This window comes from Ciconia boyciana, chromosome 7 (genome assembly GCF_034638445.1).
Source record: "Ciconia boyciana chromosome 7, ASM3463844v1, whole genome shotgun sequence".
In the NCBI taxonomy this organism is placed as follows: domain Eukaryota; kingdom Metazoa; phylum Chordata; class Aves; order Ciconiiformes; family Ciconiidae; genus Ciconia; species Ciconia boyciana.
The window spans coordinates 5,680,422-5,706,800 of NC_132940.1; the positions used below are offsets into that span (position 1 = coordinate 5,680,422).

Below are 26,379 nucleotides of genomic sequence, written 5' to 3' on the forward strand. Positions count from 1 at the left end.
GGGGAATTATGCCGATGGAAGTTGTGGAGACCGTTTACCTGGGGGGCTTTTTTCCATGGCAATGTTTAGGATTGATCCTGCGAAGAAAATACCCCCTTCCTTGACTCCTTCCTCATCCTCCTCCCCAGCCAGCACTAGCTCAGAGGTCCTGAAGTCTATTAATCACACAGTCCGTAAGCGCTATAGGCAAATCTTGTATTAGCCACATGTGCTAGTTCTTTTTTGTCTCCTAAGGAAGTTATTCAACAATTTTTTCTTTTTTTTAAATTAAGTTTTTTTAAAAAAAATCTCCCCATATATCCTGTGATATACGTGATCGGGCCCCGATCCCAGTGCAATTACACACAGAGTTTGTGGGGTTGCGACCCAACTCAATGCGAAACACAAACTTCTTGCACTGGTGTTGGCAGCTGACTTCAGGTGAGGACGCCTTGCAATGCACTTAAAACTGGTTTTTTTCATGGACAGATTCCAATGCATGTACAGAAGGAAAGCGCTTGATATGGGATGACTCAAGACAATACAAAAATGCTTTACATACAGCAACTTAGATTTCCTCAATTAAAGCACAGGTTGGCTATATTTAGGTCAAGTTATTGGTCAGGAAATTAAATTCCTTTTTTCTTTTATAGCCTTGCTGGTACATCCTAAACACATCAAAACTTGAAGTAATTCTCACATGAATTTTAAACCCTGTTCTTCCACGTTCCTTCTCAAAATGGAGATCATCATGATAACCGTTCTGATTTGCCGAATCTGAGGGCGAATTGGAATTTCTTAGAAGCCAATTCTGTACCACATAAATTGCGTAAAAGGGAGACTGCGGATAGGGATGAAACTGCAGCACTCACTGCAGTTTTGTGCTTTAAGTGGATTTGCATCCCTCTGCATCACAGGCGTATATGAACTAATTCCCCAATTCCCCCCCAAGTGCCCTTCCTGCAATAAAAGGCTATTTTTGCACAATATTTTTAAAATCCTTCTCTCCATGCTTTTGCGTATGGAGTTGAGATCTGAGTCAGCACAGGTCCATCAGCTCTGCTGGACGCATGTTAATACACAAGAAAACCTTTGGGCCTGGCTCCTGGCATCTATTTTGGGTTGGGAAAGCTGTTTCTGTTATTCATGTATATATTTTAATTCCCTTCCCTGCCCCTTCGCCACTCCAAGCCCTGGGGGTATCCATGGCCCCGCAGCCGGGATGTGCCGGGAGCAGCTCCAGCGGGAAACTCTACCAGCCAACCCCAGCCTGCAAAAAGGGACTGTGCAATAAGTAAGTTTTAAGGATTTGTTGCTCTCGTCTCTTTTCATCTCTGAGTTTATTAAAGTGCAAATGTCAACCATGGAGACAGCTATCACATGCAGTGCAGTACACCGAGAAACACTTTCCACACCATAAATGGAAGGTAAAAGGCTTCGTTGTGATTATCTAATGCACAGTTACTTGCACAAAGGACAAAACTGAACCTAGGCTCTGTGCCCTTCCACAACAGCTAGCCCCAGAAAGTACTAAAGCAATTAATTTGAAAACAAAACCTTCTCCAGTCCATCGGTTGACAAAATAGAAAATGCCAAGAAGGCTGGAGTGTTTATAGAGCTCAGGGTTTTTTTCTGAGCTTCATGTTAATGATATGTTTGAAGGGACGCTTACACTCAGAGCGTTTTAAAGTTCAGTATTTTAACGAAAATAAATCATAAATACATAATATCATAAATCATAAATACTCCTTATAGTACGAATAAAAAATTGCAATGGACTAGCCCGGTTCATCTCTCTCATAGAGCTGAGATTTGTCTGCCCGAAGATGCTGGGCCACAGACACTACAGTTACCCTGGGATTCAGTTTTGCTTTGTGCTCTAAAAGAAAAAAACCAAATGCATTGAGGTACAAACCACGTGAATATAGCATGATACAGAACACATGAACATGCTTTCAGCAACAAGAATAAATATTACCATGTCTACAGTGTCTACTTCACAGCTTCGTGAGATGAGGATAAATAAACTAATTCAAAACTTGAAAAAACCCATAGAGATGAGTCTTACAAATAAACTTTGATTTTTAAATTAAGGCAGCTTCAGCAGGAATTTCAAGGCTTTTGTTGAAAACAGACTTTTTGTAACACCAAAAATATACTCATGCTTTGCAGCTAGAGCTCTGATTTACCGTCCAGTTCTCCTAATTTTGATGATCACAACAAGCACAGATCTGTGCATCGAATACATGTAAGACCAGGTTTACTCTCTGCAAAAGTCAGTGTTCGTCAATAGGTGTAATTGTGGGAATTCTGAAAACCAGTTCATCTCTCAGGCATGGGAGTGACGTACCTCTGAATGAATCTTTAACTCCCTGTCCAAGAGGCAGACTGGAAATTCAGAATTACAGGAAGCTGTTGCTTTTTTTATAAGTGAACGATGAAAAGGAATATATAAGGGAAGGGCTAGGGAAGCCAAAGAAAGCCCTAAATGGAAAGCCCACACCAAACTAAGACCTTAAGAAAGGGGACTCCAGTAGCTACATCATACACCTGAAACAAAAATGGATCCTAAAACTTTCCAGTAAAATACTGCAGAAGCTGGAGCGGGGATTTGTTTGGCTCATCCGAAGGGATGGATGTACGATTCTTCTTCCCCCTCTCCTCTCAGCTAATAAAAGGGTGAAGCCAAATAATTGCACAACAAATGGTACTTCAAGTATTTAGAAACACGGCCTGCATGTCTCACCGGTGGGATTCTGTATAAACTGGGGGATTTGTGCACCTTGTGAAATAAAGCTGTGACTTCCAGCAGTCCTAAAGTATGTCGAAGGCACAATTTCATGTCCGGCGCGTAGGTCTCTCTTCCTTCTATATGGGTGCACACCAGACGACTGATGATAAAGAGCAGTAAAATGAAAAGGAGTAGACAGAATGGTTATTTTGTTCGAACTTCATCTATTGCAATATGAATGGCATTATAATCACACCAAAAAATGGATATACAACAGATACTAACCAGTTGCTTCATTTTTCACAACACTGCCCATACCCCTGTGCTTCTACACACCTTATGAAATGCTAAGTCGGACACACATGCTGAAGATGCATTTCTGACCCGTTAAGAGAAAAAAAATCCTGCTGCCTTCACCTGCTCAGCTCTGACTCCTGAAAAATAAAACTGCCCCAAACGCCGTTGGCACCAGGGCTTCGGGTGGGGAGGGTGGAGGGCAGGATGCTCATGGCTCCTGACGCTACCTCTCCTCCCTTCCCCGGACGAGGCCGCACTGGGTCCGACGGGACCACTAAGCTACTCCCGGGCTTTACCTAGAAGAGGGTGTAAAACTATCATCCCTTTTCTCCGGGTCCTCTCGCGTGCCCGGATCAGCGTGTGCGATGGCAGGCTTCCGGGGCATGCGCCTATCCCGCTGGGCAAATGTAACTGAGGCCAATGACAGGGATGCTACCTACATTTTTATATATATATATACACGTATGCATATATAATACACACATATATATATATTTTCCAACTAGTATAGTACAAGCTATTTCTGAATTAACTCATCCAGGAGCTGGAGGTTAATGCTGGAGCCTAAGTGAACTCAATCCTTTGCGTTCTGCCTCTCCCCCTCGGGCTGAAGCAAAGTTTGGGTGAGTTTGTGGCTTGCAAAGCACAGCTGTCCAGTGGCTTCTGAAGAATTGCACTTAGAGTAATTCAAGTTTCTGTAGTTCAAATATGCCTACCCTGCTTTTCCTGATGCTCCTGCATGTACCAGCGTAACTCAAAACCGGACCACAGTGTAACAGTGTAAAAGTTAAACTTGTCCTCTGGAAAATGTAACTGGAGGTCAGCAGCTTCTTTGCAGCTGGGAACCAGAAAACAGCCTCTTTGAAGGTAAAATAAATTAAAAAAAAGAAGTGAAACTTCTCAAAATATTTCAAAAGGCAGCGTGGATTTGGGTAAAGCTGTAATGGACAGTTTAATCCGACGCGTTCATCGAGGAGGTACTTCCATCAGTCCTACTTGCTCCACTGCCTCTGCTGACATCGGGCAGGAAAGTTGCTTCGTCTCTTTGTTTCTCTCCATATGGAAAACTGAGCCACTCTTATTGCCTTATTGCAGGACTGGTTCTGCAGATCCATATAGGAGTTAATGTGTGCATGGGTCTGAGAAGATGCCAAGTGCCACGACAGCTTATCCTACCACCTAGAAATCCCACCCGCCTCCAGGAAGCAAATATTTCCTCCCGAGGGCATTTGCTGCCTTTTAATAATATTAGTTCTGCTGGGTAGGAAATCCCAGAGGACAAGTGTCATGTTAAGGCAAGACATCTGTACGTCTACATACTTCTGAACCGCAGATTATATCTAATGCACCAGCCCGCTATCAACGGGGCTACAGGTGTTTCCAGGACAAGCGACTTGGCAAGATGCTCAGTTGTGAGTGATGATTTAAACAGCTTTTACATTTCAAATACATTTCACGGCGGGGATATGGACACTCCTAACTGTTTCCTAAATGGAAATTAATGTCTGTCCCTACGGCCGCTCAGCCGCCCTCTCCTGCTCCTTTCCAAAGGGGCTTATCTCCAGCACCCAAAACCGTTTAAGGGCTGTTTGCTCAGCGTTTGCTCGTGACTCAGCGCTGACCCGAAAGCTGCTGAAGAGCTGGGTGCTGCTCAGCTTTGGCTCTGGGGTGGGGTTTTTTTTGCATGCAGGAGTCTGGATTCTCCATCCTCGCCAGGTATGACCCGCTCACACCACAGCACTGGAGACACGCATCACCCCATAGCCACCAGGCACGGTACCAAAGCCATCCTCCACCCCAGAGTATTTATTTAATAATGATAATATAATAAAAAGCTCATTACAAAACCTAGGAGTACTACAAATATTTCCAGTGTTTCTTTTAAAAACAAAATTGTTCTGCTGCTGGGTTTATAATCCAACCACTGCGGCGTTGGATTTAGCGTACGAGAACTTAACAGCAAAACTGATTTTTTTTTGGAAGCTTTCTACTTTGTGCGACTTCTGGAAAAATTGGAGCTGTAAAGTCACGTTAGTGAGAATCCAAGCGTAATCTGTAACAAAAGTAAGGCAATTTTGTGTTTTTAAAAAAAAAGGGACTTCAAGCTGAAAACGTCCACTTAACTGCCAGTAGATGGCAAAAATATCCCGTATTTGTCTTCATTACCTAAAATGATTAGTACAAAAGGCTTAATGTGTCATTCTCTCCCTTGCTTCTCATAGAAACTTGCCGAAAGTATAAATTAAAGTGCAACTGTACAAAAAAACATAGCAAAAAACCTCAATGGGTCATAAGAAGCTATCAAAAAGATGAATTAAATTTTTTTTAAAGTTGAATGACCACATACCTGGGACCAGCAACATTGCTCAAGTTCTCCTTTGCTTTGTTTCTTAAAACAAAACAATAAAAAAAAGAAAAAAAAAAACCCCCACCCAGGAATTTTTTGGCAAAGTTTTCATAAAGCATTTGTTCCTTGACTGATTAGACTATTACGTTGCTTTGCAATCAAATAAATGGATTAAATACCATAGCGAAACCAAGCAGATGCCAACGCTGCCCATTAGATTAAGCCTATGTAATCAAAAATAATAATTCTTTTAAACAAAAAAGTCACACATGCATTAGAGTTTACCCTTGAATAACAAGAATTTAACCTTAAAAATCCCCGCAGTGTGTCTTAAAAAATAAAATCCTATCCTTCAGATAGCCAGTAGTAAAGAAACAGTAAAACTCTGAATTCAGATATCCCTGCCTTATCAGCGGAGCGGGAAGGGCACAGGCTGGTGAGCAGCAGCGGGACGGGAGAGCCCTTCGGCATGAAAAGCGAGTCTCCGGCAGCGCGAAGCCGCGAGCGGGGAAGGCAGGGAAGGCAGATTTGGCAGCGATTTTCGGGTGCTGCCAACGGGCGAAGGCTTGCTATGGGAAAGGTGCGAGGTAAATGCTTCGGAGCCGCGCGAGGCTGTTGGCTCTTGCCCGGCAGTGGTGTTCCCCGCCCTGGGGTGAAGCGTGGGCGAAGCGCCGGGTTTTCGGGTGGCTCGTCGGCATCCAGCCCTCCGTCGGTGGCTCAACCAAATCCTGCTTGGGATTCGGCCCCTGGAGCTGGCGGCGAGGCAGGGGAGGGTGAGTGGGTTGGAGGGGGCGATGATTAAGGGCTGGAAAGAAGGCAAGCAGCCTTCACCTTTGAACGTGGTGAGCAGGTCAGTGCCGTCCGGGGCTCTCAGGAGGAGGAAATAAAGCATCTTATGGGACGCTCCTCTGCAAAGACTTGACACGTGGAGGCTCTCCCACGGCCCTTTCGCGACAGGACCTTTGCACATCCCACCTTGCCTCCCCATCTTTAGCAGGGGAAAAAAACCAGAGGGGAGGGATGGCATATTGCACTAGTGCAGAAGCATCCAAGCAGCTGCTAGTTTTAAGAGGGAAGTGTTACCAGAGGCCAGCAGCCTCGCCAGCACCTGTGTGCGAACGCCGCGGAGCTACTTCATTACCCCTCCGCTCCATTTCACGTAGCTCCTGGTCGAGCCCTCTGACCTGGCTCAGCCCATCCCACCCCTGCTCTGCACAAGCAAAGGGGATACAACATCAACCTCACTGTACACTACCTACATCGCAGAAAGCTTGGCCATGGCTCCATTAACTCAGGATGAACCGGGGGGGAGGTGTTTTCCAAAAACTCAGCAATACATTTGCTACTTTACAGCCATGCCAACATTTCCCATTCGGTTCACTAGGAAAAAAAGGGTATTGGATAAATTTCACCACGGTATAATGAGTGAAATAAAGTTATTCTTCATTTCCTCAGTGCCTTGTTAGAGGGGAGCATGTTTTGGGTCTGGAATTGGCTCTGTGTCACAGGCTATGGAGTGGTGAGGGGCGGAGGAGGAGGAGGAGGAACGAAGCAGAAGAAACAAGGAACGGAGAAGTCGGACCAGATCCTCACAGTGCAATACCATGTGCTGAGGGACCGGTGCCTCAGTGCCGCCCATCAGCGAGCCAGGGCCATGATCAGGCTGGCACACATCTCGAAGAAGTCCATGGTGTGGCTCCCCAGGCGCGGCGTCACCGAGGGGATGCTGCTGATGAAGGAGCCGCTCAGAGAGCCCATCAGCGACTGGCACTCACTGGCCGCGGCGGCATCGATGCTCAGCCTCGGCCGGTGCAAGCCGGCAGCGGAGCAGGAGCGCTGCGGCGTGGATGAGCCGGACCTCTGCTCCATCACGTCGTCTTGAATTAAAAAAAAAAAAGGGAAAAGAAAAAGTGGCATTAGTTTGGCATCCGTGATGCATGTTTGGTAAGGAACTAGTAACAGAAGTGGAGACAAATGGATCAAAAGGGCTTTCGCTGACTTGAAACAGCTGCAATAAGCCTTTCAAAACACAAAGAATTATTTTTAATTTTTTTTTAAACTTTCAAACTTGCCATTTTATGTGTTTTACATCTCGTGTTGCACCATTTCCTGCTTACCATCAATGCTTTTGAAGTCCAAGAGATAGCTGCGGTTGTCAACCTGGTAGAGCTGCAGGCTCATCTTCACATAATTGCCCGTCACCGGGTTCTTGCGGCGCACTCTGAGATGGTAGGAGTTCACCACCTGCAACGGGAAACTTGCTTTCAGGAGCAAGATTCAAGGTAGCAAGAAGAGCATTTCTTTCCTTATTTTTTTCTAAATACTAGCAAGACATCTTCTGAGAAAAACAGTTTCTAGAAAAAACAATGCCTACAAAATTAAGCAAACAGCTTCATATCCTATTTCCTCCTATCTTTATAAATGCTTCTTAGGGCTCTGATTCACCAGCTGCTGGCAGATGAAGCTGCCGTGACCCATCTGCCAGGCACCAAACTGATGTTTGCTCCTCCTTCACCAGCAGCAATGGCCGTATGAGCCAAGAAGTCCACTCGTGGACCCGCGTACGAGGACCGTGCCCGTGAAACCAGGGCAGGCTGGGCAGCGGGGGAGAGTAACCTCTCCCATCGGCGCAGCTAAATTCAGCGGTCATGAATCAGCCTCGAGCTGTGTATTTTCTCTCGCTGCTTCCCACTCCACAATCTGCTGCATCTCATTTGCAATGAGATCTTTTCTCTGTGCTATATTTATGAAGCAATTGCATGGATGGGAAAGCTATTTTGATGAAGAGTCACATCTGAAGTTATTCTTAGGGTGGGAAAGATTATTGTGAAACCTCCTCATACAAAATAAGCTTCACTGCCTACGTGAAGACGTTGGGCTGACTTGGTTTGTGAAGCTGCACCAGAAATACATCAGGTTTGTGTGCTCTCTGTAAAATGATGCAGCTAACAAATGCCTGGCTGGTGTAGGCATATGCATCTGGAGACAGTCCATCTCCTGGCTGGTGCAGTGAAATCAGGTTTCTGGGCGCTACTTGGCTTTAAATATGTAATATTATCAAAAATAAGGAGGAGATAGGAGGCTTTGAAGAGGCAACACGGTGATGTTCACGCTGTACAACACTTGGGACCTGGAGTGAGGAAGGTATCTCCTCCGGTGATGAAGATCTGGGCTGAAATTCTCCTTACCTTGCTCCTGATGCTCACACGAGGCTGCTGCGAAAAGCCATGAATCGGGAGAGCTCACGTCAGCGACTGCACCGAGATTTAGGGAATCAGGCTCAGCAGAAAATATTAAGGGCTAACTTAGGGATTTATTAATCAGACTTGGAAAAAGATTGTGACTAAACGTTGTGTAGCTCTGAAGAAACATCTGAAGCGAGTACTGTCAACTGAAATGTCATCTGGGTTTAAATCGAGCTTCCAGAAGCTGAGCCCTAAACCGGGGAAGCAGTTAAGTGTCTGAAAGCACATCTGGTCCACGAGCACCGCTCCGTCTCCATCAAGGACAATGCCACCGTATCCATGGTACAAACTCCTGCCCCCAGTGCCCCCCCGCCCCTCACCTGTGCATCTTTTATGAAGATGCATATCGCGCCATTTCAGCACGCACAACCGCTACGACCCAAGCAGAAATAACGAGAGTTACTTTGCTCAGGAGCACTCGAGAGGACCTCGCAAGGAATCAGCCGGTAAAATTAAAAATGTGACCGGCTCCTCTTATCCCTGCAGCTAAATGAGGCAGAATCATCTTTTCAGTCGGAGGCTTAGGGCATTCAGAAAGAAAACTCTTCTTTCGTGCCATAAATAAACACCACACATATTGAACCACAGCTAGCATCTTAGTCCAGCGTGTTTGTATTGATGACAAATAACAGGGATGATCGCAAGGTGTGGGCATTTATTTGGAAACAGGTGAGGCTGTAACCATACTTATTATGAGAAAAAGACCCTTGAAAACCACCACGAAGCACCAGCACTCCCTACCTTCCACTCGAAGTCCAGCTGCTTCATAGCCCGGTACACCTCGGCCATAATGTCATAGGGTTTGCTCTGGCTGCGGATTCCCAGGTGCCACTTGGCCTTTTTGACAGTCAGGGGTTTTGGTTTTGTGGTGTTGAGGGCATCCAAAGGACATCGCGCTTTGGGGCTGTCCGCTATCAAGGGTGGCATCCGCTCGGGGTGTGGCTTCACCCCGGGAGGGATGTGCATGGTGCTGTCGTCCATGAAGGAGCCGGTGGGGGGGCTGGAGGCGAGGTAGAACTCGCTGGCTTGGTTCATGATCCTCCGGTTGTCGATGACAAGGTGGTAAGCCACCGCCAGCTGGTCCTGAGGGTCACCGCTGTACAGGCTGTTCATCACCTCCGACTCCGTGCATTCAAACTTTTCACAAACTTCCCGAACGGCGTCGTCATCGATGACGGTGGCGTCGTAAGAAGGGTCCTCTGGGAACAGGTAACTGGGCAGCTCCTCCTTAAACCACTCGTGTTCCCTGGGGAAAGGCAGAGAGGAGCTGCCGTGAGCTCTGTGCAAGGCAAGCTGGGGCAACCACTGCCACCAGTCCCTCGCCTGGTCTAGCTAAGACTAATCCTCAGCTGCAGACTGGGGAGCTCGACCCAGCCCTGCACGGTCCCCCCGGTATTGCAACAGCGATGACATTTTGCAAGCATGGCTGCTTGCTCCCTTGGCTTTGAAGTAAGACCTCGGCACTTACGAGATGCTCACGCTTTTTGATTACTATGGGTCTGATAGAGATACAGAGCATCAGAGCTATCCAGGCACCTAATTCCCACTGATTTACAATAAAGTCAATGATAATTAAGTGGCTAAATGCCATAGAGAGCCTTGTCTATAGGTTCTACATAGCAACTGTAATCTCGTCACATGTGCTGCTGCTCTAACATGTAATTAAATCCTCTACTCTTAAGGAATTAAGAAATAAAAAGGCATTTTACTTGAAGGGTAAAATTAAGGCCACCCATTGCAAATGCATTAAAATCCTGAGAACTCCTGAAAGCCCCAGTAACATTTATTTACATATATGCTTAGCACACCAGCTAGATGTAATGATTACTATAAATTTCATAAAATGCGTTCCGGGCTCCAGTTTTACAAAACGTTTCTAAAATGACTCAGATTGTGAGAATTTTGAAGTCCTACTACCAGCCATGAACTGTTAATGATCTCTGAAGGCACAAATATCTGCTTAAGAGCCCAATTGTTCCCTTACCTTGAATTGCCACAGTGATACATGCAGATAAAAGGTTCATGGGCACTGCACTCATTGACTAGACAAGAAAACTACGCTGCATTTAAAGATGAACCATTTGCTCACATTTTAAACGATATCCGATATTTACGGATTAAGTTAGTAATTCTTGTGTTTCTCCTCTTTAATGGATAGACACTAAGTACAATGATTACCCTCTTATTCTGAATTGGTACCCAGAGGGAGGTGGTCTTGAAATAAAGTAATGAAAAATGGCTGGTGGATATTAGGTTCTTAGGATTATTGCATGATATAGCTGGTTTTGCTAAGCACTATTAAGAGATTTTGGGGGGTATTTTAGAACGCAGTAAAATAGCATTTTATACATATATACATAATACATATAAAATCATCATCACCCACTGCCAGCTGGCAGCACCCACCTCTCCATCAGCACAGAAGGGTGCAGGAGTGTTCCTGGAATCACCTGGGACAAAATCCAGCTGGATTAGCTGAGTACGCCTGTAAACCACCCTGCCCACCTGCCAGCAGGTGACCCCCAGGACAGCCACCATCCTCTGCCACCGATACGCCGGAGCCCCCCGAACACCGCCAGCCCACCCCATCCCACCTGGGCTGACCTGATGTCCTTGATGGTTGCTCGCTTGAGGGGGTCAACCTGCAGCATGTGCATGAGGAGAGTGGCAACGTAGCGGTTGAGGTATTCGGGGATGTAAAACACACCTCCCCGGATCTTCTTGAAGAGGGTGGGGACATGCTCGTCGTCGAAAGGCAGAGTGCCGCAGAGAAGGGCGTAGAGGATGACGCCGCAGCTCCAGATGTCCACCTCCGGCCCAGCGTACAGCCTGCGCGAAGGCAAGGGCAGGAGAAAGGTGTCACCCCCCGTCCTCCTCTCCTTCGTTAGGGTGCAGGTCCCACTGGGCCAGCTGGGGACCCACTGCCAGCTCCACCGGGGCCGGAGCTGCAGCCCACCCCAGGGCTGCTCACACGGATGCCGCCAACCAAACCTGCCCAAGCCAAAATCACTCAGGGGCGAAGGGAAACGACGTGGCAGAGCTGGCGCTGGCTGCCCACGCTCCTCTGGACGGCCACGTTCATGCCTGCCTCCGCCAGACCCTCCAAAGAGCCAAACCCCATGTTTCCACGAGCTCTGCCAGGCTGTTTGCTCCTTTGCCCCAGGGGCTCAGCCAGCAATTTCTGTTCATTCAGGGAGGCAGATTAAACAGCAGCAGATACTATGTCTCCTGAGTGTTTATTTTCGGTTGAAGTTTGTGTGCTGGTATGCAAGCGCTCCTGCTTCCGACAAGCTGCTAATGTGCTCCCTGGCATCACCAAGTCGGGACACCCCAAATATATGGGTTTTCCTCCCGCTTGCTTGCTCGATGTGTTTATCTCTTTTTGCTACAACCGATGCTTTCTCAGAGATTTTGGGAGGCAGTGCTTACCCTCAGGCTGTAAAATCCTACCAAAATGCAGAGGTTGAAATGGAAATACAGAAGTCTCTGCATGAAACCTCATCATCCCACACTTGCGCCTCCTGAAAAGCACCGCCGCAGACACACCGGTGTACGAAAAGCACCAGTGATGCACGCGGTCCTTCTCTGAACACCACCCAGACACCGGCTCTGCTTGTCCAAGGGTAAAACTTTCCCTGCTGAGGTCAGGGACAGCAGCAAAGTCTTTTTGGAAATGGGGACAATTAGCTAGATGCCCTCTTGGTCCTGCCTCCATGCCCGATTCCAACAGATGGGAAGCCTGATTTGTTTTCACAGAATCACAGAATCGTATAGGTTGGAAAAGACCTTTAAGACCATCAAGTCCAACCGTTAACCTAACACTACCAAGACCACCACTACACCATGTCCCTAAGCACCTCATCCAAACGCCTTTTAAATACTTCCAGGGATGGCGACTCAACCCCTTCCCTGGGCAGCCTGTTCCAATGCTTGATGACCCTTTCAGTGAAGTAAAATTTCCTAATATCCAGTCTAAACCTCCCCTGGCGCAACTTGAGGCCATTTCCTCTCGTCCTACCACTTGTTACCTGGGAGAAGAGACCGACCCCCACCTCGCTACAACCTCCTTTCAGGCAGTTGTGGAGAGCGATGAGGTCTCCCCTGAGCCTCCTTTTCTCCAGGCTGAACAACCCCAGGTCCCTCAGCCGCTCCTCATCAGCCTTGTGCTCCAGACCCTAGACTTCTGCTCTAGACCCTAACCACGTTTTGCTGATAACCACATTGCCTGACCAGTTGATGGGACTTTCAAGCCCAAATGAGATGCACTTTTATGACTCTGAAACCTGAGCTGCCACACTCGACTGCTTTTGTGCTCTACCCAGCAAAGGCAGCAGGAGCCGGGAACCAGCTCTGCCGGCCCCGCACGCCCACCGGCAAGGCAACCATCCCACTGCAGGGACTGCGGATCACGCTTCTCCCCCTCAAACGCAGCTCTTGTACACCCCTATAGCTCTGAGAAGAGGGCAGCTTGGCTTATAATTCAGGGGTATAAAAATCAAGGATCACTGATGCTGTAAGCAGTACCGATGTGGGAGGGCTGCAGCAGTAGCCGGTGAAAAAGTGCAATGTGTAGGTTTGGTTTGGTTTTTCTTTCTTACTTTTCTTGTTAATAAACCGTATTGCCTGTATCCTTCGAACAATCAGGCTCTGCACACTGGGACTGCAGGGACCTGTTAGTCTGCCATGTGCCTTGTCTCCTATATGAACTGAAAAAATGTACTTCTGGCCTTTATTGAAAAGGCTGTGTAAATAATATTTTTTTGGAATCACGGCAGAGTTTCTGGCTTTGTCTCCCTCTTGACAATGAGGATTTACTTGCTTTCGCACATAGAGCTGTAGTCACAACAGGGTTTTTGGATGCTGGTCTAATTCCTAGGATACGCTGCCAACACTTGCACTGGTGTAAACAGGGATAAAATAATCATAATCACAGCTAAGACACTTTGAACGAAATGTTGTATTTAAAAGCTACAGTTATAGGCAACAATACGCTGGATTAGGAAAACTAATGCTCATGCAAAGGGTGATTCAAAAATACGGGGCAGATAATGCGGAGATGGGCAGTTTGAAGGACCATACAGAGGACTGAAAATTTGAAAATCTGTATTTGCAATCCTTGTTATGCTATTATAGAGACAGTTGGGGAAATAAGTACATTCTAGGTAACTTAGGTTCTTGACAGTAAAATAAAGGAGGTAACACTTTTGTATCAACATGGCAAAGTCCAATTCAACCTTGCAGAGTGCGTTCAACATGCCATGTGTTGTACAGACGTTGCACAGTGAGAGATGCAACCATGCTGGAGGTTTGTCAATTCGATTCATCAATTCAAAACAAACTTATGATGGTTGAACCTACTGTCACGAAAAAAACCCCTAGCTTAAGGAACCAGAAGACAAGTATTTTCAATACAAGAGTCCAACAGCGTAGGGAAGTGATTAAAGATCTTCCCGATTCTTCTGTTAGTGAATGGTTTTCCTTATTAACACTGCGTTATATTATATTGTAGGTGGGCGGGAGAGAAAGGGGTGGCCTGGAAAAGCCCTTCCATCTGAAACCTCAGTATTTGCATCCAAAACGTAATGTTCACCCTCTTTAATTAGCAATATAAACAGTCAACATCTGCTATTAAGAATTCCTCCAAGGTAAACATCTTTAACAAAACACGGTTTGCTATTACAGCTATTGACAAATGCAATAATAATATTGCATATGCAATATAATAACCAAGAAAACTTTCAGACTTTTGCCAGTAGATTCACCCAAACATAAAATACAGGCTGGAAGGATTCAGCTGCTTTTACTAGATGTGCAAAGCTGTTTCCAATCCCAAGAACAAATTTAAAGACCATGTGCTCACATAGGCTCTGATTAGAAGTGGAATGTCCTACCTTCCAGAGATGACTTCAGGGGCTGCATAATTTGGGGAACCACAGCTGGTGCGTAGAAATTCGCCATCTGACATCATGTTGGACAAGCCTAAAAACAAGATGTTTACTGCATATTGATGTTTGACGTGAAGGTCCAGCCATAGAGGACTCCGTGTCGCACAGAGGAGAGGCATAGCAAATGGACGGGGAAATTTGGAGGGTAACTGTTGACATAATTCAGATAGACTCCTTTGAGCTGATTTGCAAATTATTATTATTATTGTTGTTGTTGTTATTGTTATTATTGTTATTTTCACATCCAATCAAGGAATATTCACTCCAGGCTAATTTTGCTTCTCTAAGTTGCAAATCCCAGAGCACAGAGGAAAAGAGACAATTCATCCCAGAGCACCTACTTTATATGGGAATTGTGTGGGTTGTGAAATTAGTAAATCTTCAAAAGGATTTATCACTGCTAGAAAGGGACTCACTGGGACTGAGCTGATAGCCTAGCTATTTCAATGGATTTCAATCGATAATGCCACTTAAAGACTCCCGTTACTGCTCATTTGTAAAATGAGCACGTGGCCAAACATATGGAGAACACACATGAAAATAAACATATGCAGGCAGCTCACCCTGGAGTTAACTGCACTGACTCTGTCTTAAACATAAATTAGCTAAATCTTTATATTAGGTGATTATACTAAAACATAGCGAAGATTTGCAAATTACTTTGCTGCTCCATTCTTAATGCCAGTACAGGAGCAGCCTACAGTAAGTAATCCCTGCTTTTGCAAAAAAGGCCGGTGTTTATAACCGTGGGCTTTTCAGGTAGAGCAACTGGTAGTGGTTGGGAAAACAGGCTCTGGGTTTTGCAAGGCGTGCTACACGGACACGCTCCAGCAAGCGCCTCGGAGCTGGCTGCGTTTCTGGAATGCTGCTGGGGTCACATACCAAAATCGGCTATCTTTGCATTCATGTGTGCATCCAGCAGCACGTTCTCTGGTTTCAGGTCTCGGTGGACAACCATGTGTCTGTGGCAGTAATCCACCGCAGAGAGAATCTGCTGGAAAAGGCGTCGAGCTTCTGCCTCTTCAACCTACGGACGCAAGGGGAAATAGTCCTGAAGGTTGGTCTGCGTGCAGAGCTGGCAAGGGAAGGTTTGACTTAGCAAGGAGCCAAAATGTTCCAAGGTGCAGAGAGAAAATCACAGCGTGCTTGTGACCAGAAGCAGCAAATAAAGCAGATTTCCCCCCTTGCATTTTATGTGCTAGTGTTTGCAAATGATATAGCACAGAGATGAAATCAGAAACCTAAATTAGGCTGAGCTATCAAGAAGAACTTATTGGTGGCACCTAAGAGGCAATGGCTTGCTGTCGCAACAGGACCAGTTCTGCTATACAGCACGTGCAGATCGAGGCTGGACAAAACACCGCAGAGGACGCTGCAGGGAGCAATTCCTCACGGACAGATGGCTTTGGAAAAAAAAGCCAAAGGTGGAATACTGTGATGATTTTCATTAGCCATATAGCTATATTAGAGAAATTATATTTAAAATGATGAGGAGACTGATTATTTTTACTGATGACTGCCTAAAGACTCCCTTCCTGAAAAATAGTTTCAGAATGCAAAAGTTCAGAAAAGATCCAAATTAGTCACTGAAAAGATCCAGATGGGGAAAATGTGCTGGAAATCAGAACTGTACGTAGAAAAGTAAATGGAGTCAGCTCCATCGAGCAGTGCACCAGCCTAAACCAATTTATTGTAAATGTATTGATTTTTGTAGTACAGAGAGGAAAGGTACGATGGGCTGATCCTTCACCTGAAGCCTTATGCTGGGTGTCCACTTCAGCCCATTTTAATCTCCTTGCCCTGCGATTGCTGCCGGCCTAGGAGGATGTCCACAGGGCAGACACTAGTGATTTTCTTTGTAACCATAATATCACATTTCATGGGCTCAACCTACGCCTCAGGTGATTTATACCCAGCAGGATTACTGGCATTTGAAAATGTTCAGATAAGCCACATCCTTAAAAAGTCTTCAAAAAACCTGACGTGGAGCCAAGGGGGAGGCAAATGACCGGGACGGAGACCACACTGAGTGCTCTTCCCCTCCGGTGCCCTCCCCACACGTAAATCTGCTGCTGAACCGTGGGGGTTTTGACAGGCAACCCATAGCTAAAAATTACAAAAATATGCTAGTTTTCCAAATATTTGCACTAAGCAACACGTTACCTTGGATATTTTGGTTTGCGTATCAAAATACATCAGAGAACGTTGCAAAAAATCGCACACAACTTTTGTGCGAGCCGGGTACGAGACACTCCAGATGGGATTGCTGTGAAGCAACTTCTATTTTGGGCCTTAACCTTAACCGCGTTCCCTTTAGCAGTCGTTTTGCTTCTAAACACCATCCTCTTCCCACACAAGTGTTTGTGCTGACACGGTACTGGCACTTACACGTCCATGCTTACAGATGTAATCAAATAATTCACCGCCAGATACGTATTCCATGACCATGAAGAAGTCCGTTGGCGTGCTGATGACCTGGTACCTTCAAAAACACAAGCAGATTTAGAACAAAAAAAATTAAGAAGAATAGGGAAAGGCTTTTAAACAGATTATTAGTTTCACGTCAACCCTTAAAATAAGCATTTGTTTGGATCCTGCATTTATAATTGCTTTCCACTTCTGAAAAGCCATCTCCTATTTCAAATATAATCTTTCACTTGTCTATGAAAGGATCTCTTTTACAGACCTACGGTTTTCCTTCAAGCTTTTAAATAATCCTCTCAAATCTGTGCCAGACAATCCTATCACATTTAGGACTGTCCTGACTTCCAAATTTCCCCTTTTGCCTAAGATCTGCAACAACAGCTTTAGAAATGGAGGCTTCGTTAGCTGGGGGCGGGGAAGGGATATATTTGGTTTCCCTCATATTGAGGATAAAGAAGATAAAGAAGACTTCTAGACACTAGAGGGAGCTTCTCTTGGAAAGGTATGAACAACGTATGAACAAAGGTATAACAAAGACAAGCACCCCAAAAGATGACAGCTATTTTTCAAATATTAAATCCCTCTATATTCTAGAATGGGGGAAAAAAGAGTATCACCCTTGACTTGCAAATTTGTTCTCCATTTTCATTCAAAATGATCCCCGAGCGCTGCAAACACATCTCAGTGTCCCAGCTGGTACAAACTGCCAATGATCAGCTGAGGTCAATGCAGCTACAGGAATTCGTAGCAACACCAGCTGAGACCTCCCTCTATTTTATTTCAGGCATATTGCTGTTTGCTTTTTTTTTTTTTTACAGATGAATTTCTGTGGGTTGTAATTTGAAACAAACAGATTTCAAACAGTTTTCAGAGATCAGCAAGTGAACGGGTGATAGTCCCATAAAAATTGATAGGACCAACTTCCATTTCTCTGAAGTGCTTTGGACTTAGACATCTAAGTTATTGTTAACTGTCCCACTGTTTCTTTTATATATATGTAAAAAGCTACTGAAAGAGGAGGTTTATGTCCCGCGGTCTCCTCCTCACCTCTTTTCTTTATCATTGTATTTCATGATTGCAGCATGTACCACAGAACACTGACATTGTTAAACTGGGTTGAATTCTTAGGCTTTAATAGATTGACAAGTGTGTGAACAGGACTTAACTTGCAGGATGCACAGCTGAGGACTCTTGCTGGCTTTTTCATGAAATAATACCAATCTGTTCTCCAATAAATCCATGGAACTGTGAAGTTACTCTAAAGTCAACAGTTGCTGCATGGTTAGTTATTTAACTGTAGAGAGAATTTGTTTTCCCTTGCCTCTAAGTCCCAGGTATTTGCTATATCTCATGCCAGTTTTAAGGCTGACCTAAATGTCAACTTATCCTTGCAGTTACCATTCAACAGCTTTCTTTTATAGAAATGCCAAAGATATTATCGAGTGCCTCATTAATGTGGACTGGCTGCACAAACTGGGGATTGAGAAGGAATCCCAGAGGCTGGAGCGCAGGTGCTGATTTACAACTTAAATTCAGGTTCATCAGACTGGCAACTTTGAAAACTTATGTCTGAATAATAAATTTTTTAAAAAATGTTCCTTTAAGCTCTGGATAATCAGGCCATTAAAACGTAAATCCTATTGACTTCAGGCCAAGGCTTCACTCTACAAGCCTGACCGTGCTGCAATTCCTCAGGCACAACTCTCAGCAGCTTCAAGTCTGGAGATATCAAGACAAAAAAAGGGTCATTGCAAAAACTCCTAATAGCATCCCAATGCAGGAAAGCCCAGACCCTCTCTACGCACCTCTCTAATGGCCTCTGCATGGGAGAGAGGACAGCTTGGACAGGTTTAGCTGAGCAAAACCTGACACAGGGACATCAGTCTGTTGGCTGTTACAACAACCCAGACTCCCAATGGAAGAAACATCTTCCATCATTTCGCAAAATGTCAGCTGCGTCCCCCTGCAAGTTAGTGGGAGACTCTCAAAAAGCAGCGTTTGGCTCTAACGTGCAAAAACTTGACCACGTACCTAATATTTTCTACTACTCCAAGCCATCTCCTGAAACCCTTTCCACTGTGTAAGTGAAGTCTTTGCAGATGGAAGAGTAAGCTGAACACGTGGCAGGAAGGGTACTTACAGTTTGATAATATGAGGGTGCCGGAAGAGTTTAAGGTTTTGAATTTCTCGTTTGATCTTCCCAACCACATCCAGGCTCCGTATTTTCTGTCTGTTGAGTATTTTTACGGCTACTTTGTGCCCCGTCAGCTGGTGTTCGCCAACTGTTAGAAAGAGAGCATTGCAAAGTCACTAAACAGAGTAGCACCATTCGTAGAAGCAATTTAGGACACGGTAATTTATAAGCAAAATGCAACTCTTGAAGGGAACGAAACAAAAGATGGGGAGAATATTTTAAAGTTGGTTTTTGTCTCTTCTCTTTATTATTTTCCCAGTGGAGTCATGGAAGACAGAAGAGAGGGGGCTTATCTGCAAAAAACACTCAAGTAAATAAAAGAGTGAGTTACTGGAGGAGGTCATACCCGAAGCTAATTTGCAAGGATTTATAGCATGTAAAAGCTAGATCAATCAGAAACAGAGATATTTCAATGGCAGAGGAGAATCTCCACTGTAACACACTAGTTGAGTAAATCCCTAATAAACCCGGTCTTAAAACTAGATCATCACACTTCTTCTAAAAAAAACGATAGAGGGATTTTCCCTGCCCAAAACAGGACTGCGGGATTTGCATTACTAAAATTAATTTCTATTTATACTTTCTCAAGCATGCTTCTTGGTTTGATGACAAGCTGCAGGAACACTGCTGTACTGCAAGAGCAAATTCTGGTTTTAGAAAAGGTACAAACTTCAATATGGGTTTTTATAATATGCACTTGGTGCATTGAGATGCTGATGCTTATCTCCTGTGTACAGGGACAAACAGTAACCACAGACTGGGAGTAGCACCACTGTCACTGGGGGAATTGCACTAACTTAACAATAATTGGAACTGATTTCAGCATTTGATCCATTTGTTATCAATAAACAGACTATATGAAAAATAAAAAACTCCTAGGAAGCAAGATTTATATTAAAGTTAACAGCAGAAACTGCTTGAAAACTGTCAATTAGATGTTTATATCTAAAAGGGTTCTCCAGCCATGAGCTGCCCTTTCTCAGTATTTTCTAATGTGATATTAAAAACGGTGACATACGGATGGTTTTCTAAAGACTGCACAGAAAACCTGCTTACAGTAAATATTTGTGCTAATTATGAACGTTACCCTTCCAGTAATAACATCGAGCGCAAGGAGTTAATAATTATGAGCAAACCTTGTTATTACATTATTAGACTCTGTAATTTTGGAGGCTTTAATGAGCCGATCAGAAGCAAACGGTGTAAGCATATGGCATGAGAAGGGCAGGGCGGCAGCGCCGGCTCCGCTCGGGGCAGGCGAGGTCACTATTATTAGCCACCAGATAAGACCGGCCGGAGATTCTTTCCTCAGTAAGAGCATCCTAAAAATAAAACACTTCACTGCCCTTGAAAATTAAAGCACCACTTTGCATGTCCATTTTATTCCTCGCAATACTTAAAACTACTAGATGAAATGAAAATAAACTAAGCTTTGCAGTATATTTAGGGATTAGCTGAGGGCTGGAGGAGGCAGATAATTCCTCTTGTGCCGTGCAAGGAGAGTGCTGTAAATAGTCCGAGGAGGCATTTTCCCTGGTGCATCCTTAGGGAGAGGAGAGCAGGGCAGCGTTGGGTCTGCCCCGTGCTGGGGAGGCTTTGCTGGAGCAAGACTCTGCAAAGCAAGGGGTGCAAAAGCATGCTCAAGCTTTACTGGGGCTTGCGAGGGGGCCGGGGTGCTGCCTCTCCGGTCACCGCAAGAAATTGTCCCCAAGTTGTGCCAATAGTAGTCTTACAAAGGGCACCCGTCTCTCTTTGCCAAGGTTGTCGTGGTATGCATATGCATATGCATATGCACAGCACATGTTACAGCAAGGAGGCTGAGGAAGGAGCGACAGAGGGGTGTACGACAACTTCAGCAGACATCTTTGAGATCAAGTCTTTTACCAGCAGCATTTGATTTGGTCAACTATAGCACTGTGATACCTCTGCTCTCTTTCCCGGGAGCACAAGAAGCTGTACTTTGAAAGCTGCCCTTGATTCATTCAGCTCCATTAAAGAATTATAACACACTAAGCCATTAGTTGGGAAGCCGAGGAACAGCAAAGCAAAGAGGTTTATCACTGAACTGGGAAGAAAACCCTGATTTCTGCCATCCTTTGTTTCAAGACAACCCTTTCTGGCCTTATCCCAGTATATGCTTTGAAAAATTTTTATTATACACGTGGGGGAAAAAAAAATGGCCATGCCTGGAATGAATAATTATTGTTTTTAATACCATTCTCAAACAGTTCATCTCCTTTCCATCCATGACAAACAATGTATAACTCTGCAAAGGTTTGCTAGCTCAAACACATTAATAATTAAAAATAAACAGGCTATTTTGTAATCCATCTTTTGCTTACAGTAAGCATTACATACAGAGATACTATTGTTTCAGTCCCCAGTGGCTTGTTAAGCCTACTCGAACGCCTTGAGAGATAGAGACAGAGAGAGAACATAATTTGCTCTGTGGTGGGAGACTTTTAAGCCTTTCAGGTCCCTCCGGCTGCAGCCTGTAGATGCAGGAATTTTGGCATGGGGCAGGAAGGACAACCTTCCCTCTGCTCACGGACTCGCTGTCTCTGACCCCGTGTGCTGGAGCACGTTGGTGGGATGGTCCAGCCCCAGGATGAGGAGCAGTGGCAGGTCCCATGCCTCCCACAGGCACGGAAGGGGATGCTCGTGCAGCTCGTCTCTAATGGGTTTGTCCTCTCCTCACCCCAAGGACGGGCAATGGTGGTCTTGGGTGGTGGTGGGGAAGCTTCTCCTTCCCTCTCGCTACCTCCCTGGATTAAAAGCCCAGGGGGAGGAGGGAGGGCTGAGCAGCAGTATTAGAAAGGGGATTTGGGCATATGCCTTGTCTTTCAGCGACAAGTGCCCAGGTAAGCTCCACCGCAGCTTAAAACCAGCAACCAGGGCTCTGTTAGGGTGAGGAGGGGAGATGGATTCGACACGGAGATGAGGCGTAACACTGTGCCACAAAAAAACCCCAGCCATAAGGGTTAGGCAGTAACGCTGACCCTAAACTCCAAAAAATGGCACCGAATGGGACACAGTGTGAGTGTCCTTAGCTGCTACCCCATCTGCTTGCATGTGTGACTGCCTGGGCGTGAGAACGCTTCAGCACCAGGTGCTATTGAGGAAAGAAGGGAAGAAATATAAAACAATTAGTTTCTGAAAGAGGACCCTTCTAATTTAGTAAGAGAAAAAATGAGGAGGAATAGTGTTTATCCTACCATAAGCTGAAATAATCATTAAAACGCCTTGACAGCATGGTTTTTTACAGCGGGTACCAACGAAGCGTACCTCTGGGTGCGTGTTTGATGCAGCTCAGGTAGCACAAGCAGTTAACATTTTTGCAAATGCTTCAGGGGAACGTAAAAGTTTACAGAGGGGCGAGAAAAATCCTTTCCTATCAGCTGTGCCGGCCCTTATCTTAGCCCAAAGTTAAAAATGAAATCCATCCAAAGCATATATTTAGCAACGCTGTATTAATTCTGCTCCAGTGCCACTTGCATGATGTTATATCATCCTTTCTTTCCCTTTCCTTAATCTGTTCAGTCTCCTTTAGTTTATCTTCCCTCCAACACAAGGTTTGTCCTTCAGCGGCAATGCTACAGTGCCTGGGAAAACGGGATCTGACCCCGACTCGAGCCCATGGATGTGCCATCATAACCAACATAAACATAACCCAAGCACTGCCAGTCCTTGAGGGACCACAAATTGATCACCTTGGTGGCCAACAAGCGTCGGGTAAGAAACCACCAAGTGGCCACCGGGGACCTCGTGTGTGGCACCACATGGAAAAATATTTGTGTTACTCCGCTGGATTTTGATTTAAGCTCGGCAAGCTGCAACCACCATGAACCTCGTTGTGCAAGGGCTGTGGTCGCGGGAGAGCACTTTGGGGACCCGCAGGTGGGATGTGCCCAGGACAAACACAGCAGCAATTTGTCTAATCTGTTCTTACCAACCACCAGCGGAAGAGATGCCACCTCCTTCCTTCATTGCTTCACTAAACTCAAAATCCAAGATCATTTCCACAGTTCTATTTTCTGCAAATTAATCTTATCTTTGGCCTGGAGGACAGGGAAAATAACTATTACCAGCTCTCCCTGTCTTTGGCATAATTCTGTGTAGTAACGTTGACCCTTGGCCTGAGACCTCCTATCCATCCACCACATTCACATCCACCACATTAACTCCTGCCACCTTCCTCTCTTGTAAAAAAATGCTGCATTTTAATCACCATTTCCAGCTGGAATTTCAGTATTATCACCAAAATCCTCCTCTCGTCTGCCAACCTATTTGCTCCCCTCCATGCCTTTGTACAGTCTTTCTATAAGCAAGATCAAGGAACTGAATGGGCTTAAAACTAACCACCTCTTGCAGCGTCTAGCTAGTTTTCAGGTGGATCGATTCACCGATGACCCAGGCAGTGCTGAGCCAGAATGAACAGCCCAGGAGGGTGGCAGGGACTTTTTCCTGTCGTATCTCTGGTTTCTGACGGCTCAAAGTGACTATTCAGATCCAGCCACAAATCCAAGCTCTGGTTAGTACCCCATCATTGCTAAATCCTTCCCTTCTGTTGCCATTTTTTTATTTCCTTAATAATTGTAATCCTTAAAATTTGTAATTTACGATTTCTTTGAGGAGTAAGGCAGGAAAAAGTGCCTCTTACAAAGCCTTGTGAAGGCAGAGTTTGAAGAAAACACATCAGCAGCAAGAAATGTCACTGATGGCACCGGCCTTCTTAGTGAAAAAGCAATTATTATACACAACATATACAAAGCTTGAACCAATCAGGCCAAAATCTCTTCACTTTTCTCATGTTTCTTGCAAATAGGGTGAATACGGGCTTTTCTAAAGCTCATTTGGTTAAAATACTAAAATTCTGTCCAAACAGGAGATCTAGTTTCTTCACCTCAGTTTCCAATCTCAAGCCCAACTTTCACCTGTCAACAGTAGGCAAAATATTAAGGAAAAAAACATATAAAGGGTACTACTTACCCATAAAGGATTCTGAGCTAGGAAATCTCTTTAATGTTATTTTAAATGTTTATTTGAAAACTGTCAGTTTTTACCAAAGTCGGGTCATATGCGGGGTGGGGGGTGTCTGTGCTAGCTACTCCTGAAGGCTGGTTAAGGAAAAAAGGCTATTGTTGGCAGGCTTAATGTGGTCCACAAGAAAAAAAATTGCCTTTGGAGCATGTTTTGAGGTCTGCTGGTATATGTGAGTGATTTAAATGGTCCTTACTGTTAGAAGTATTTATTCCGATAATTCTTTAGTCAGTAAATTTGTGGTTTGAGATTAAACACAGCAATATATTTTTAGGGGCCTGATTAATGGTCACAGGTGGATTTAGCTCCAGTGGTTGCGGTGGTTTCTTTCCCCTGCTGTCAATTTTGGTTTATTTTAAAACTCCAGTCGCCGAGTGTGGGCACATCACCCCTTCGACCAGCCACAGCACTGCGGGTAACCTCCCGCGGGGCAGGGGGACACCGAGCGGGGCAGGAGCTAAAGCCATTCCCAACCAGGAATCACAGCTCTCCACTTTGCTTAGACAATAAATTTTGTTGGTGGGTTTTGCTTTTTGGGTTTTTTTGTTTTGGTTTGGTTTTTTTTTTTACTATCTTGATTCAAAGATAAAATTTGCATGTAATGGCAGAATTCACAGGAAAAAGAAATACAAATATTTGGAAATCTTACAGTCAGGTAAAGCAAAGCCGGTGCCTTGAAAAGGCGAGTTGACGGCTCTGGCATGCGTGACAGAGGAATATCCCTGTGCATAGCTCAAGGCTGACCCGACCCCTCCATCCCTGCCTGCTGCAGGTCCCAGCGCGGCCGGAGCCGCTTCCCAGGCTGCCAGGACGGCTGCTCTGCTCCCCGGGGCGATGTGCAGAGAGGCGGCGGCGGAAACCCCTTTGCCTCCCGGTAACTCCCGCTACGAAGCACTCGCCCTCCCTTTGGAAAGCAGGAGGCAGCAGGGACCGTAGCCTCGGCACAGAGGGGGAAGGATGCCCGGTTTGCTCTCCAGCCTTCCCACCACCTTCCTCCTGGTTCGGGAGGAAAGTTTTGGTGGGTCCTGCTGGCAGCACCGGCGCCGGGGGCTGCGGCGGGCACCGGCAGCGCGCCGCCCCGCTACCCAAGGGCGGGGGCTGCATCTCCCAGCAGCTGCCCGCGGCCGCCCTCCGCCCGTCCCCGACCCCCGCCCCGGGAAGCGGCCGCCTCCCGCCCCGCGCCCCCCGGGCAGGCGCCGGCGGAGCAGCGCTGGGCTCCGCCAGCCCGGCCCGGCCCGGCCCGGCCCCGCCCGCCCCCCGCGGCGCCCCGCCGGCCCCCGCCGCCCCCCGGGGATGCTGCGCGGCCGCGCCGCGGCGGGGGAGCCGCCGAGGGGAGGCGATGCCCGGCGCGGAGGCCCGCGTTAGCGGAGCGGGGGGAGAGGCGGCGGGGGGGGGGGGCGCAGCCCGGCGGGCCCGGGCCCCTCCCCGCGGCCGCGGTACTCAGCTCTTGACTTTGCCGAAGGTGCCGACCCCCAGCGTGTCTCCCAGCACGTAGTGGCCGATCTTCACCCGCCCGTCGTGCTTCTGCTTCTCGGCCATGTTCGCCCCCCGCCGACGGACCACAATGCACAGGGCCGGCCCGGCGCGGCGGCGGCGGCGGCGGCGGCGGCAGCGGCGGCAGCGGCAGCGGCGGGGCGTGCGCGGCGGGGAGCGGCGGGGAGCGCCGGGGAGCGCCGGGCCGGGCCGGGCCGGGCTGGGTGCGCGGGAGGCGGCCTGCGCGGCCGGGGAGGGGCGCGGATGCCGGGTGGGGAGGGGTGGGGGGGCGGGGGAGAGCCCCGTGGGGTGCACCTGCCCGGGGTGACACTCCTCTAGGGCGGCATCGGACGGGGGGTGACACCCTCCTCGGCGCGTGCCCTTCTGCTGGTGCACCCTGCCTGGTTTGGCCGCTCCTTGGTGTGCAACCGGCTTGGGGTGCACCTGCCTGGGAGTGACACGCTCCTTGGGTGACACCGTCTTCGGGGGACACCCTCCCTGCCGTGCACCTGCCTGGGAGTGACACCCCCCTTGGGTGACACCATTTTCGGGGTACACCCTCCCTGCCGTGCACCTGCCTGGAAGTGACACCCTCCTTGGGTGACACTGTCTTCGGGGGACACCCTCCCTGCCGTGCACCTGCCTGGGAGTGACACCCTCCTTGGGTGACACCATTTTCGGGGTACACCCTCCCTGCCGTGCAC

The 26,379-nt window shown here is 46.8% G+C and overlaps 1 protein-coding gene across 3 annotated transcripts; it reads right to left on the reverse strand.

Moving 5' to 3' along the window:
- Positions 1-1,348: 1,348 nt before the first annotated feature.
- On the reverse strand, positions 1,349-25,742 carry PRKAA2 (protein kinase AMP-activated catalytic subunit alpha 2). Of its 3 annotated transcripts, XM_072868453.1 has the most exons (10): positions 25,648-25,742; positions 19,109-19,250; positions 16,933-17,026; positions 15,427-15,571; positions 14,491-14,578; positions 11,204-11,428; positions 9,341-9,845; positions 8,543-8,566; positions 7,472-7,598; positions 4,344-7,231 (listed from the first exon to the last, which is right to left on the reverse strand). In XM_072868453.1, exons 1-10 carry the CDS (start codon positions 25,739-25,741, stop codon positions 6,993-6,995), a joined length of 1,683 nt encoding a protein of 560 aa, XP_072724554.1. In that variant the 5' UTR covers position 25,742; the 3' UTR covers positions 4,344-6,992. The 3 variants fall into 3 exon arrangements, with proteins under 3 accessions (XP_072724556.1, XP_072724554.1, XP_072724555.1); XM_072868454.1 differs by lacking the exon at positions 8,543-8,566; XM_072868455.1 differs by lacking the exons at positions 4,344-7,231; positions 7,472-7,598; positions 8,543-8,566; positions 9,341-9,845; positions 11,204-11,428 and adding an exon at positions 1,349-2,870.
- Between the last annotated feature and the right edge of the window lie 637 nt (positions 25,743-26,379).

Excerpts from the sequence above, each read along its gene's own strand:
- PRKAA2 (XM_072868453.1), bottom strand. The coding sequence starts at position 25,741 with ATGGCCGAGAAGCAGAAGCACGACGGGCGGGTGAAGATCGGCCACTAC. Across the intron at positions 9,846-11,203 it reads GCAACCATCAAGGACATCAG|GGAACACGAGTGGTTTAAGG; the intron begins GTCAGCCCAGGT and ends GCCTTTCCCCAG. Across the intron at positions 8,567-9,340 it reads AGCTGGACTTCGAGTGGAAG|CCTCGTGTGAGCATCAGGAG; the intron begins GTAGGGAGTGCT and ends TTTTCGCAGCAG.